The sequence below is a fragment of the Xyrauchen texanus genome, chromosome 26 (assembly GCF_025860055.1).
Source record: "Xyrauchen texanus isolate HMW12.3.18 chromosome 26, RBS_HiC_50CHRs, whole genome shotgun sequence".
NCBI classification, from domain to species: domain Eukaryota; kingdom Metazoa; phylum Chordata; class Actinopteri; order Cypriniformes; family Catostomidae; genus Xyrauchen; species Xyrauchen texanus.
In genome coordinates this window covers 9827894-9841240 of record NC_068301.1, presented here as the reverse complement: position 1 = coordinate 9841240, position 13347 = coordinate 9827894, and the positions used below count along the sequence as shown (strand labels likewise).

Below are 13347 nucleotides of genomic sequence, written 5' to 3'. Positions count from 1 at the left end.
GGATGGCTCAACTATTCTGAATTATTTCACTAAAGGGGCATGATCTGGCATTCCTTTCATTGCACCAATGGCAAATAAGGCAAGATGGGACTGTATAAATGCCATATTGCTGCATTAATGCTGCCAAAGTGCCCATCCCCTTCTCTTAATATCAAACCAATTCAATCTCCTAAACACACCAACCACCCATTTTTAACTCCCCTCCCTAAACACACACATAGACACACACACACATTTCTCCCCTCCCTACCTCTTGCCATTCAAATAAATAAGAACTTTGGTGCACATTAGAACTTCCTCATTGTCTCTATATCTATCTATCTATCTATATATATATATTTGAAGCATTGCACCTGCACCAGAGAAACAACCTTTGGATTTAGGAATTGCTCTTCTTCCACAACAAGGGAATCTGGACTTTCATATTGGATTTTTTTTATTTCACATTTTCATAGAAGGGAGAGTTCATATAAAGTAATATCTGGCATTTATTGCATGCTCGTTGATCTAAAACCTACCACAGTGACCTACATATCTACCAAGAATGGACGCGTATAGCTGCATCTCTATGGTGGTCTATATCTTCACATTCATGCTTGGGCTTCCTGCCAACCTCCTGGTTCTCTTTGTCTATCTCCGCAAAGCTCGAAAACACGGTGCCACCCCCAATGTAGTCTATGCTCTTAACCTGTGCCTAGCGAACTTGGCACTAGTGTCTTGGATGCCTTTAAAAGTGGCCAAAAGTGTGTACCAGGGCTGGGCTTTTCCAGCTGAGCTATGCATTGTTTACAACTTTTTTCTTTTCTTCTCACTCTATGGCAGCAGTCTGCTCCTCACAGCGGTCGTTGTAGGCCGTTATCTGAGCGTCGCCTACCCCATATCCTACAAGATCTACCGAAGACCCCGTACCTCTTGCCTGGTGAGTGTCATCTTGTGGGCAATAGTGCTTTTACACTTGGGTTTTGCTTATCTTGCTGAAGGAGGAAGCCACTTTGTATCTTTATCAGAGCAGAATGTATCGACATGCTATGAGAACTTCACCCAGGAGCAATTAGATGTTCTGGTGCCATTACGGCTGGAGATGGCGCTGCTCCTCTTCCTCATGCCTCTTGTTTTGTCTGCATTCTGCACGCTGCGCTGCCTAGTGCTGGTCGGACATTCCTATTTGTCCTCTGGCAGTAAGAGAAGGGTGCTGGCAATTGCACTCTCCACACTGGTGGTATTTGTGGTCTGCTATGGACCCTACAATGTATCTCACATAGTGGGCTTTATCCTGTACACTAACGTGAAATGGAGAAGTGAAGCTATGCTGTCCAGCTACTGCAATGTCTTTCTAGAGCCTGTGGTCATGTTAATGCTGTCACCGTGGATACTAAGGGAATTAGTAGACAAACTGTGTGGCAAAGGAAGGATATCATGGCATCAGAGCCACAGCAAAGGGTCTTCCAGTAACCCTCAAACAACTAAACAAGGATTGTCAACAACAACTGTAAGACTCTAAAAATGGCAAAGCAAGAGCAAACAGAGGACCCTCTTCTATGAAAGTGACCTGATTAAAGAGAACAAAGGATTAAAACACTTATGGAATTCATTACATAAAAGTTGACTTTGAAAGTGGAAAGACTAAATTAGCAAGGATTTTTAATTCTGAGAAAAAGGAAATGTACATTCTCGTCAAATCACACAGGATCGTAAACATTGACTCTTATGTAACAGCTCCCATTTTCGAATTAACAGATGATGGTTGTTTCTATGTTATTTCATCAAATGTAGTGATTTTAACAAAAAATATGAACTAAAAGCAACCTAATTTTACCATTTCACAGCAACAAGTAGGAGTCAATTTAAAGAGGTTATAGACTCCATGTATATTCTTTTGCTTCATCCAAAATCTCTTTATATTTTATGTTTTACAAAATAAATAAATTATTTTTGGAACGGTTTGTAACTACACATTGTTATTTTTTAATAATGTATGCCAATGTGTTACATGGTTAGCATGAGCGCTGTATTCTAAAATGGGTCACACTTTATATTAGGCGTATTTTACTACTGTGTACTTATATTAAATATTATGTATTTACTGGGTAATTACATTTTGCTCTGCAAATGTACATCTACTGCTACTGCAGTTAAGGTACATGTTGGTTAAGGAATATAGGGTTAGGGGTTTGAGTTAAGTTTTAGGATAAGGGTAAAGTTAATAAGGGTAAACAGTGTAATTACAAATGTAATTAAATGAGGGTAATTTAAATGTAATTAGAATGCAACAACTAATTTGTACATAAAAATGGTCCAGCAATGTTGATATAAATGAAGACAGCCTACTATAAGAATTTGGAAGTGTAAATGGGCTGTATGCAATGCATCCCCCTGCTCTGTGACTGTATTGTCGCCTGCGATACTCCGGACCACGATGTATGTGTTGTATATGTTCTCTATCGGCCTCTCTGGGACTGTTGGCTCTCATCCTGCTCACCCAAGTCTCACCAGCTTGAAATATGCTTTTCTTCTCTCCCATTGTTCATTGTGTGTGAATGTATATTTCTTATCTGTTTTTCTGTTTAATATTATATGTTTAATTTCTGTACAGCGTCCTAGAGCTTTGGGCTCTTTACACAATAAAGGTATTATTATTATTACTATTAATCATAAGGATCTAAGGACACACAAATCATGGCTAGTATTAAAAGTGATCAATAGCTCTTAATATCATCTGCTGGTGGAATCCCCAAACTACAAATATAGGAATTGTGTTTAGACTTTGTGCCGAGAGTAGACATGGTTTTCAAACGTCTTAGCACTATGACCTATTTCTCAGGAAATTGAGGAAAATAGCAAATTGCGCTTTGTGCTACATCATTATTAACATACAATACACCCACATACACACATTTGTGAGCATAAACCCACAGATAACGCAAATACTCCCACCCATGTTCACTTGCGCTGGAACAAATATTGGACAAGATGTAGCACACGGCATGTAGTTCTGCGCCTAGCACATCACGAAAACAGAGCCTTATAAATGCATTTCACATGTATTTCAAAAGCATCTACAGTTAATAACCTAGTTTTTGTAATTTAATGAAACATGTTTCTAATTAAATACATGTCGTTGTTTTTTTGTTTTTGTTTTTACATCAGTAACAGATAGCATATACACTTGAACTCCACAGCGTCACATGATTTTACATCCAGGATCATTTGTCCTGGAATTATTGTGCCTTAATCTTATCTCAAATCAGAATGAGCTTTATTGCCAAGTATGCTTACACACACAAGGAATTTGTCATGGTGTCAGAGGCTTCCAGTGAAACATATATACATACATACAAACATATACATTCAAATATCTTTTCACTCATGCTATTGGCTTAAATGGACAGTTTCACCCAAAAAATTAAATTCTCTCATCTCTCATTTACTCACCCTCATGCCATCCCAGATGTACAGTAAATGACTTCTGCTCGGTAGTTCCTCAAAATGAAAGTGAATGGGTACCAAAATGTAGAAGCTCCAAAAAGCACATAAAGGCAGCACTGAAATAATCCATACAACTCCAGTGGTTAAATCTATATTTTCAGAAGTGATATGATACTGTAGGTGTGGGTGAGAAACAGATCAATAAATGAGTCGTTTTTTTAAATAAATGATCTGCCTTGTAGGTGCGATTTGCACAATTGATGTGAATTGCCAAACACAAAAGAAGAAAGAGAAAGTGGAGATTTATAGTAAGAAAGGAATTAAATATTTAACTGCTTCTCACCCACGCCCATCATATCACATCTGAAGATATGGATTTAACTACAAAAGTCTAATGGATTGCTTTTATGCTGCCTTTATCTGTTTTCGGAGCTTCAAAATGTTGGTACCCATTCACTTACATTGTGAGGACCAACAGAGATATTTTTCTAAAAATCTTAATTTGTGTTCAGCTGAAGAAATAAAGTAACACATCTGGGATGGCATGAGGGTAAGAATTTTAATTTTTGAGTGAACTGACTCTTTAATATTTTAAAACTTCATTAAAAATAAAAGCAAAAGATAAACAGAACTATGTCTGAGAGTAGAACAAAAATTAAATTCCTGTGTCTAATTATAACATAGAAATAATGGTCTTTTTCACATGAATTAATGAGGAACTACAGGCAAAACCCATGTGGTGGATTCTGTGCTTTGTTTTTAGACACATCCCAAGATGAGTATTATAACTGATAAACAAGCATGCTGAAGATCACTACCTGAAAAGAGAAGGGAGCCAGACCATCAACTAAAGAGTCTTGGTGAGTATTTATATCATCTATTAAGATGTAAGATTTGAAAAGAAGCTTTTTATCTTCTGTTGTTGTGTTTTATCTGTTGGCTTTTACTTTCCAATAAATAAAAAAACATTGATTCAGCTTACATGAAATCATGACATTTTGTTTCATCATGTTGAAAACATGTGTTACTTCTAAAATAAGTGTATGTATATTTTACAGGTACTGAGGGAGCTGAAGAATCTAAAGAGCCAGAAGGGGTTTCAAAACTTTCAAAACATCTCTACAAGCAGACAGTAATATCCGTCTATTCACCAATGTATTCTGATTCACCTACAACAGTGTTTCTCATCATATATATATATATATATATATATATATATATATATATATATATATATATATATATATATATATATATATATATAATTATATTCTTGATTGGCTTCCTACATACTACACAGGCATTCTGCACTTCCATTTGCAAGAGTCACAATAAACCTATACTATGACATTTGTTATGTTGAACCTTGCTGTTTCTGACCTCATTTTCCTCACTTTCCCACCTGTCAAGATGAAAGAGGCAGTGGATAACATGGTTTGGAACATGCCCTATATCCTGTGCCATTTAAATCTTTTCATGTTTTATCTTCCTCTCTACTCAAGCATCCTGTTCTTGGCAGCAATTTGCGCTGAGTGATACGTGTGCGTAACAGTTCCAGTAAAGTATAAAAGTCCAAGGAGAATCACTTATACAATCCTAATATGTGTTTGCATATGGGTGCTTGTTTTAGTAACTACAGTGTTTGCTTACAAGGCTGCATACACAGATTCTGATGAAGTGGACAACACTACTAATCAGCGCCCCTTGGTGACGGGACCTCATCAGTGTTTCTTTCATTTCAATGCAAAGCAACTCAGTGATCTGCTTAAAATGCGGCTGGTGTAGTTCTGGATTTGGGTGCACCCCTCATCATTTGCTGCTTCTGCTACACCAGTGTTATTCATATTTTGTCAAAGCTCCCACTCATTTGACGTTGTCGCAGTCTCCGTGCCATTGGATTGGCTCTGGCCACACTCCTTGTGTTTGCAATTTGTTTTGCACCCCTCAGTGCGTCACACTTAGTAGGCTACATCAGACATGAAAACCCAAAATGGCACATGTAAGCATTAATGCTGAGTACTTTAAATGCATGATTTGACCCTATTATATTTTTCTGTATCTCCTCTGAGATGAGAACGGCAATGAAAGTCTGTATGAAAGGCATTGTTCGGTTTTACACTCACCTAAAGGATTATTAGGAACACCATACTAATACTGTGTTTGACCCCCTTTCGCCTTCAGAACTGCCTTAATTCTATGTGGCATTGATTCAACAAGGTGCTGAAAGCATTCTTTAGAAATGTTGGCCCATATTGATAGGATAGCATCTTGCAGTTGATGGAGATTTGTGGGATGCACATCCAGGGCACGAAGCTTCCGTTCCACCACATCCCAAAGATGCTCTATTGGGTTGAGATCTGGTGACTGTGGGGGCCATTTTAGTACAGTGAACTCATTGTCATGTTCAAGAAACCAATTGGAAATGATTCGAGCTTTGTGACATGGTGCATTATCCTGCTGGAAGTAGCCATCAGAGGATGGGTACATGGTGGCCATAAAGGGATGGACATGGTCAGAAACAATGCTCAGGTAGGCTGTGGCATTTAAACGATGCCCAATTGGCACTAAGGGGCCTAAAGTGTGCCAAGAAATCATCCCCCACACCATTACACCACCACCACCAGCCTGCACAGTGGTAACAAGGCATGATGGATCCATGTTCTCATTCTGTTTACGCCAAATTCAGACTCTACCATCTGAATGTCTCAACAGAAATCGAGACTCATCAGACCAGGCAACATTTTTCCAGTCTTCAACTGTCCAATTTTGGTGAGCTCTTGCAAATTGTAGCCTCTTTTTCCTATTTGTAGTGGAGAATAGTGGTACCCGGTGGGGTCTTCTGCTGTTGTAGCCCATCTGCCTCAATGTTGTGTGTGTTGTGGCTTCACCAATGCTTTGCTGCATACCTCGGTTGTAATGAGTGGTTATTTCAGGCAAAGTTGCTCTTCTATCAGCTTGAATCAGTTGGCACATTCTCCTCTGACCTCTAGCATCAACAAGGCATTTTCACCCACAGGACTGCCGCATACTGGATGTTTTTCCCTTTTCACACCATTCTTTGTAAACCCTAGAAATGGTTGTGCGTGAAAATCCCAGTAACTGAGCAGATTGTGAAATACTCAGACCGGCCCGTCTGGCACCAACAACCATGCCACGCTCAAAATTGCTTAAATCACCTTTCTTTCCCATTCTGACATTCAGTTTGGAGTTCAGGAGATTGTCTTGACCAGGACCACACCCCTAAATGCATTGAAGCAACTGCCATGTGATTGGTTGATTAGATAATTGCATTAATGAGAAATTGAACAGGTGTTCCTAATAATCCTTTAGGTGAGTGTATACCTATATAAAGCGATTTTTGCCAGCTGTTGTTGTATGCTTAAATATTTGCACCACCAAAACGTATTTTAATTTAATTACGAAAAACAAAAATGCAAAGATTTCAGTCATACTATCTTGACAAGGATGTATCCATGATAGGTTTATAAGCTGAATGTTTCTTATAAGTTTTCAATCTCATCTCAAAAATACTCTCACTTCTAATACAATGATCAACATGAAGATAAACAGATACACAGAGTTGTGTTTCAGTGTAGAATTTATGAGTTACAAATAAACTAATATTCTGGCCAAAGGTCAAGGTATAAACAATGGTCTTCTATTTTGACATAAAGTATTGAGGAACGTCTGGTTACGTATGTAACCTCCGTTCCCCGAGGGAGGGAACGACACGTTGTGTTGGAGAAGCAACACTAGGGTGTCTCTTGAGCGCCGATATTCACCTCTGATCTATTGAAAAGGGCCAATGGGAGTTGGCAGTCAGTATTTGCATACCCTGCCCCCGGACATGTACAGTGAGGAAAATAAGTATTTGAACACCCTGCTATTTTGCAAGTTCTCCCACTTGGAAATCATGGAGGGGTCTGAAATTGTCATCGTAGGTGCATGTCCACTGTGAGAGACATAATCTAAAAAAAAAAATCCAGAAATCACAATATAGGATTTTTTAACTATTTATTTGTATGATACAGCTGCAAATAAGTATTTGAACACCTGTCTATCAGCTAGAATTCTGACCCTCAAAGACCTGTTAGTCTGCATTTAAAATGTCCACCTCCACTCCATTTATTAACCTAAATTACATGCACCTGTTTGAGGTCGTTAGCTGCATAAAGACTCCTGTCCACCCCATACAATCAGTAAGAATCCAACTACTAACATGGCCAAGACCAAAGAGCTGTCCAAAGACACTAGAGACAAAATTGTACACCTCCACAAGGCCGGAAAGGGCTACGGGGAAATTGCCAAGCAGCTTGGTGAAAAAAGGTCCACTGTTGGAGCAATCATTAGAAAATGGAAGAAGCTAAACATGACTGTCAATCTCCCTCGGACTGGGGCTCCATGCAAGATCTCACCTCGTGGGGTCTCAATGATCCTAAGAAAGGTGAGAAATCAGCCCAGAACTATACGGGAGGAGCTGGTCAATGACCTGAAAAGAGCTGGGACCACCGTTTCCAAGGTTACTGTTGGTAATACACTAAGACGTCATGGTTTGAAATCATGCATGGCACGGAAGGTTCCCCTGCTTAAACCAGCACATGTCAAGGCCCATCTTAAGTTTGCCAATGACCATTTGGATGATCCAGAGGAGTCATGGGAGAAAGTCATGTAGTCAGATGAGACCAAAATAGAACTTTTTGGTCATAATTCCACTAACCGTGTTTGGAGGAAGAAGAATCATGAGTACCATCCCAAGAACACCATCCCTACTGTGAAGCATGGGGGTGGTAGCATCATGCTTTGGGGGTGTTTTTCTGCACATGGGACAGGGCGACTGCACTGTATTAAGGAGAGGATGACCGGGGCCATGTATTGCGAGATTTTGGGGAACAACCTCCTTCCCTCAGTTAGAGCATTGAAGATGGGTCGAGGCTTGGTCTTCCAACATGACAATGACCCGAAGCACACAGCCAGGATAACCAAGGAGTGGCTCTGTAAGCAGCATTTCAAGGTTCTGGCGTGGCCTAGCCAGTCTCCAGACCTAAACCCAATAGAGAATCTTTGGAGGGAGCTCAAACTCCGTGTTTCTCAGCGACAGCCCAGAAACCTGACTGATCTAGAGAAGATCTGTGTGGAGGAGTGGGCCAAAATCCCTCCTGCAGTGTGTGCAAACCTGGTGAAAAACTACAGGAAACGTTTGACCTCTGTAATTGCAAACAAAGGCTACTGTACCAAATATTAACATTGATTTTCTCAGGTGTTCAAATACTTATTTGCAGCTGTATCATACAAATAAATAGTTAAAAAATCATATATTGTGATTTCTGGATTTTCTTTTTTAGATTATGTCTCTCACAGTGGACATGCACCTACGATGACAATTTCAGACCCCTCCATGATTTCTAAGTGGGAGAACTTGCAAAATAGCAGGGTGTTCAAATACTTATTTTCCTCACTGTATATACGGGTATTTAAGCGGGGCAAATACGGGAGTTCATTCAGGATTTTTCTGAGGAGCCGGAAATGGTCCGGCCACAACAGTGGCTCGGTTCAGCGACATGGTGGAGGAAAGACACAACGTGTCGTTCCCTCCCTCGGGGAACGGAGGTTACATACGTAACCAAACGTTCCCCTTCTGTCGCTCTCTCCACGTTGTGTCGGAGAAGCGACACTAGGGGACCCATTCCAATCTTGCCATGCGCTGAACCGTGTACGTGAACCGCCGATACAGAGGCGGGCAGGGATTTCATCCAGTGCCGCGCATCGTCTGTACCTGGCTGCACGTACCCTTCCCCAATGCCCCATAAGAACATCGGAATCCTTCTAGTTACCCTGGGAGGGGAACAAGGTGATGTTTGCCAACATGGGAACGGGCCAGCCTGGCTGGGCCTCTTTTCTCTCTATGTTTCTCGCATAGAGCAATCACGGCCGGGGCCCTTACACGCATATAGGGAAGGGGGTCTTACCCAGACCCTGCGGAGACCACACCTGCCCTTTTTCTTGGGGAGGAAAAGTGGTAGACACGTCACACGGCCGTCTTAGGGCTCGTGTGGAAAGTATGGTGCGGTGGTAGATCCAGCCTAGAAAGGGGGGAGTTGCTACAGCACGGTGACCGGGGCAGCTGTAACTGCCTAAGGGAGACACGGGGGTCCGCTCGTAAGGGGACAGAACCGTGGAATTACACACAGGGGGAGTCCGAGCAGGAGGCCTTACCTGTGGAGCACCTATACCAGTACAGGGTAGCCATCAGGATACCCGCAGTGGCTTGGGTCGGCGAGTTCCTCCGCTGAACCGCAGACCCGGAGGGCTAGGGAGGAATTGACCAGGGGCCCGACTCGGAGTGGGGCGCCCTGGGAAGAAGGCGCACTACTTTACCTTGACGTCAGGAAAAGGGCGCTGGGCGAGACGCAACCGACTCAACGCGGAGGTTGTAAAACCTCGCGAAGGTGTTGGGTGTTGCCCAACCCGCGGCTCTACAGATGTCTGCTAGGGAGGTGCCCTTGCCAGTGCCCATGAGGACGCAACACCCCTTGTTGAGTGAGCTCGGACCCGCAAGGGTAGGGGCACGGCCTGGGTGTGATAAGCCAGTGATAAGTGATGGCGTCGACAACCCAGTGGGCGAGCCTCTGTTTGGAGACGGCATTCCCTTTCTGCCGTCCCCCAAAGCAGACAAAGAGCTGCTCAGAGCGTCTGGTGCTCTGTGTGCGGTCCAGGTAAATGCGCCGGGCGCGCACTGGACACAGCAAGGAAAGGGCTGGGTCTGCCTCCTCCCGGGGCAGCGCTTGCAGGTTCACTACCTGATCTCAGAATGGTGTGGTAGGAACCTTGGGCACATAGCCCGGTCGCGGTCTTAGGATCACAGACGTATCTGCCGGACCGAACTCCAGGCAAGTGTCACTGACAGAGAACGCTTGCAGGTCCCCGACCCTCTTGATGGAGGCGAGCGCAATCAGCAGGGCCGTCTTAAGAGAGAGGGCCCTGAGTCCAATTGATTCAAGCGGCTTGAAGGGAGGTCTCTGGAGTCCTGCCAAGACTACCGAGAGATCCCAGGAGGGAACTAGGCCTGGCAGGGAGGGATTCAACCTCCGGGCGCCTCTCAGGAACCTGAGGATCAGGTCGTGCTTGCCCAAAGACTTGCCGTCTACAGGATCGTGGTGGGCGGCAATGGCGGCAACATACACCTTGAGGGTGGACGGGGACAGCCTCCTGTCCAGCCTCTCCTGTAGGAACAGGAGCACTGACTTGATAGCGCATCTCTGCGGGTCTTCAGTTCGGGAAGAACACCAATCTGCGAACAAGCGCTGCTTTTGGGCGTGAAGGTGCCTGGTAGAAGGGGCTCTGGCTTGGTTGATTGTATTCACAACGGTCGCCGGTAAGCCGGCTAGCTCTTCCGCGTCCCGTCCAGGGACCAGACGTGGAGGTTCCAGAGGTCTGGGCGCGGGTGCCAGAGCGTGCCCTGTCCCTGAGAGAGGAGGTCCTTTTTGTTTGTTTTTGTTTGTTTATTAGTTTATTTGACAGGGACAATGTACATTAATTAGCATTACTGCAAATGCACCAGAATTAGCCAAAAGGCTATTTTTCATCCGTTGTCCCTGGACAGATCGTAATATTGTCTACCTTAAAAAGAAAACAGCTTTAAAACATTACAAGGAAAATACAAAATATAAAAACTATAAAACAATAGAACTCGTTAAATCCTTTAAATTAATACAGTGTACAAATTCACTATATTTTCAACATTAGGTTAAAATTAAATATAATAATGTTGAACACAGTTACCCAACAGGGACACAGATGACAGTACGATCGGGTAGAGGGAAATTGTAGCCTATATACTTATTAGTGTTGACATGACTGGTGTAGGCCTAATATGAACCAGTTTTTTAGTTGCTTTTTAAACAAAGTGTATGTAGTGAGTTCTCTAATATTCTGTGGAACAGAATTCCAATTCTGTGCTGCTGAGACTGAAAAAGCATGCTGGCTGAATGCAGTTTTCCGCAAAGGAACAACACAGTCTCCTCGGGCTGACCCCCGTGTTACTCGCTGTGAGGAGTTTCTGATGTTTACAAATTTACTGAGTGGGAGAGATGACAGACCATACATTATTTTATATAACAGACATAAGTTAGAATACTTGATAGCATTTTCCCAGCTTAAGAGTTTATGCTTTTGTAATATGGCACAATGGTGAGATCTAAATGATTTTTTATCCAAAATTTTGATTGTTTGCTTATAAAGTGACTCTAATGGTTTTAACGTTGTTTTCTTTGTTTGTGACCATGTTGTAAGGCAATAAGTGATGTGGGGCAAAACCATACTATACATAAACATTTTGGCGGCCTCAGTTGATAGGTGTGATCTAATAAAACGGAAATTTGCGATATTAAATTTAACTCGATTACAAACCAGTTTTATCTGTGATTTAAAGGTTAGTTTAGAGTCTATTACGATGCCTAGATATTTAAATTCTGACACAACTTTTATTTTTTCCCTGACACATAAATATCATGCTGATTGTTTGTAGTGTTAGATTTCGAAAAGTACATTGAAACTGTTTTATTTACATTAAGTTTTAAACAAGATTGATTTAACCATTCAGAAACTTGAACCATTGACTGTGTAAGCTTTTCAGCAACTTGTCTCCTGTTTTTACCATGGGTATAAATAACTGTATCGTCAGCATACATTTGAATAAAGACGTCTGGACAACATGACGGTAGGTCGTTTATATAAAGCGAAAATAACAGTGGTCCCAAAATAGAACCCTGAGGAACCCCGTTGACGTAACAAGGGGCGGTGAGTGGCAGTCACTAATCCTGACTGACTGTGGGCGATTCGATAGATATGATTTTATCCATTTTACTGCATCTGATGAAAAATTGTATTTATTTAATTTGTTTAATAATATTTTATGATTTACAGTATCGAAAGCCTTTTTTAGACCGAGAAACACAGCTCCAACCACACCACCTTTATCCATTAGATGTTTAATATTTTCCATAAAAAAACAATTAGCAGTTTCCGCGGAATATTGAGTTCTAAAACCAAATTGCATAGAGTGAAGGGAAAATGTAGAAGTATTTAGATGTGTTATTATTTGTTGGGAAATTAATTTCTCTGCAACTTTTGATACTGTAGGTAAGATGCTGATTGGTCTATAATTAAATGGAGATCCAAATAACAATGGATCTCCATTTTTAAAAACTGGTACAACCGCAGCGGACTTCCACACCCTAGGAAATACTGCCTCAATAAAGGAGAGATTAATAATTTTAGTTACCGGTGTTAACAATGTGGAACTGAGTTCTTTCAGCATGCACATATCTATACCAAATATGTCTCTAGTTCTGGAAGCTTTTAATGTTCTAATTGTCTGTAAGACTTCAGATTCTGTCACTGTCCTTAAATCGAAAATAGGCTCTGAATTATTTATCGGGCAAATGTTTTCATTATTAGATGAAAAACTTTGAGCAATAGTTGATACAGATTCAATAAAAAAATTATTGAAAGCATCTGCAACTTTGTTTGTGTTATTTATAATTTGTCCATCTATCTTAATTTCTACAAGTTTTTTCTTTTTTGTGTCCTGTCCTACAAGTTTCTTCAATTGGTTCCAAATTATTTTAGAATCCCCTTTTGCGTTTTCTAGTATTGTCAAAAACAAATCTGCTTTGGCCTTACGTATAGCCTTAACCGTCTTATTTCTCAATGTTGTAAACAGATTTTTAGCACTAATTGACTTAGTTTTAATTGCTGTTTTTAACGCAAAATCCCTCTCTTTCATTAGTTTGAGTATATCTGAGTTCATCCAAGGAAGTATATTTTTATTGTGTTTGTGTTTAATTGTACTGCTAAAATCTTTAATTGTTCTCTCAATTGTCGCCACGAAAGATGCACAATCCACTTCACAATTCGTTCCCG

The 13347-nt window shown here is 41.3% G+C and overlaps 1 protein-coding gene and 1 pseudogene across 1 annotated transcript; both read left to right on the top strand.

Annotated features, from left to right (window-relative positions):
* The first annotated feature begins 544 nt into the window (after positions 1 to 544).
* LOC127619464 (free fatty acid receptor 2-like) lies at positions 545 to 1501 on the top strand. The gene has a single exon (XM_052092316.1). The coding sequence runs from the start codon at positions 545 to 547 to the stop codon at positions 1499 to 1501; it is 957 nt and encodes a 318-aa protein (XP_051948276.1).
* A 3177-nt stretch (positions 1502 to 4678) lies between these two features.
* On the top strand, positions 4679 to 5564 carry LOC127619463 (free fatty acid receptor 3-like; annotated as a pseudogene).
* The last annotated feature ends 7783 nt before the right edge of the window (positions 5565 to 13347 follow it).

Excerpts from the sequence above, each read along its gene's own strand:
- LOC127619464 (XM_052092316.1), top strand. The coding sequence starts at position 545 with ATGGACGCGTATAGCTGCATCTCTATGGTGGTCTATATCTTCACATTC.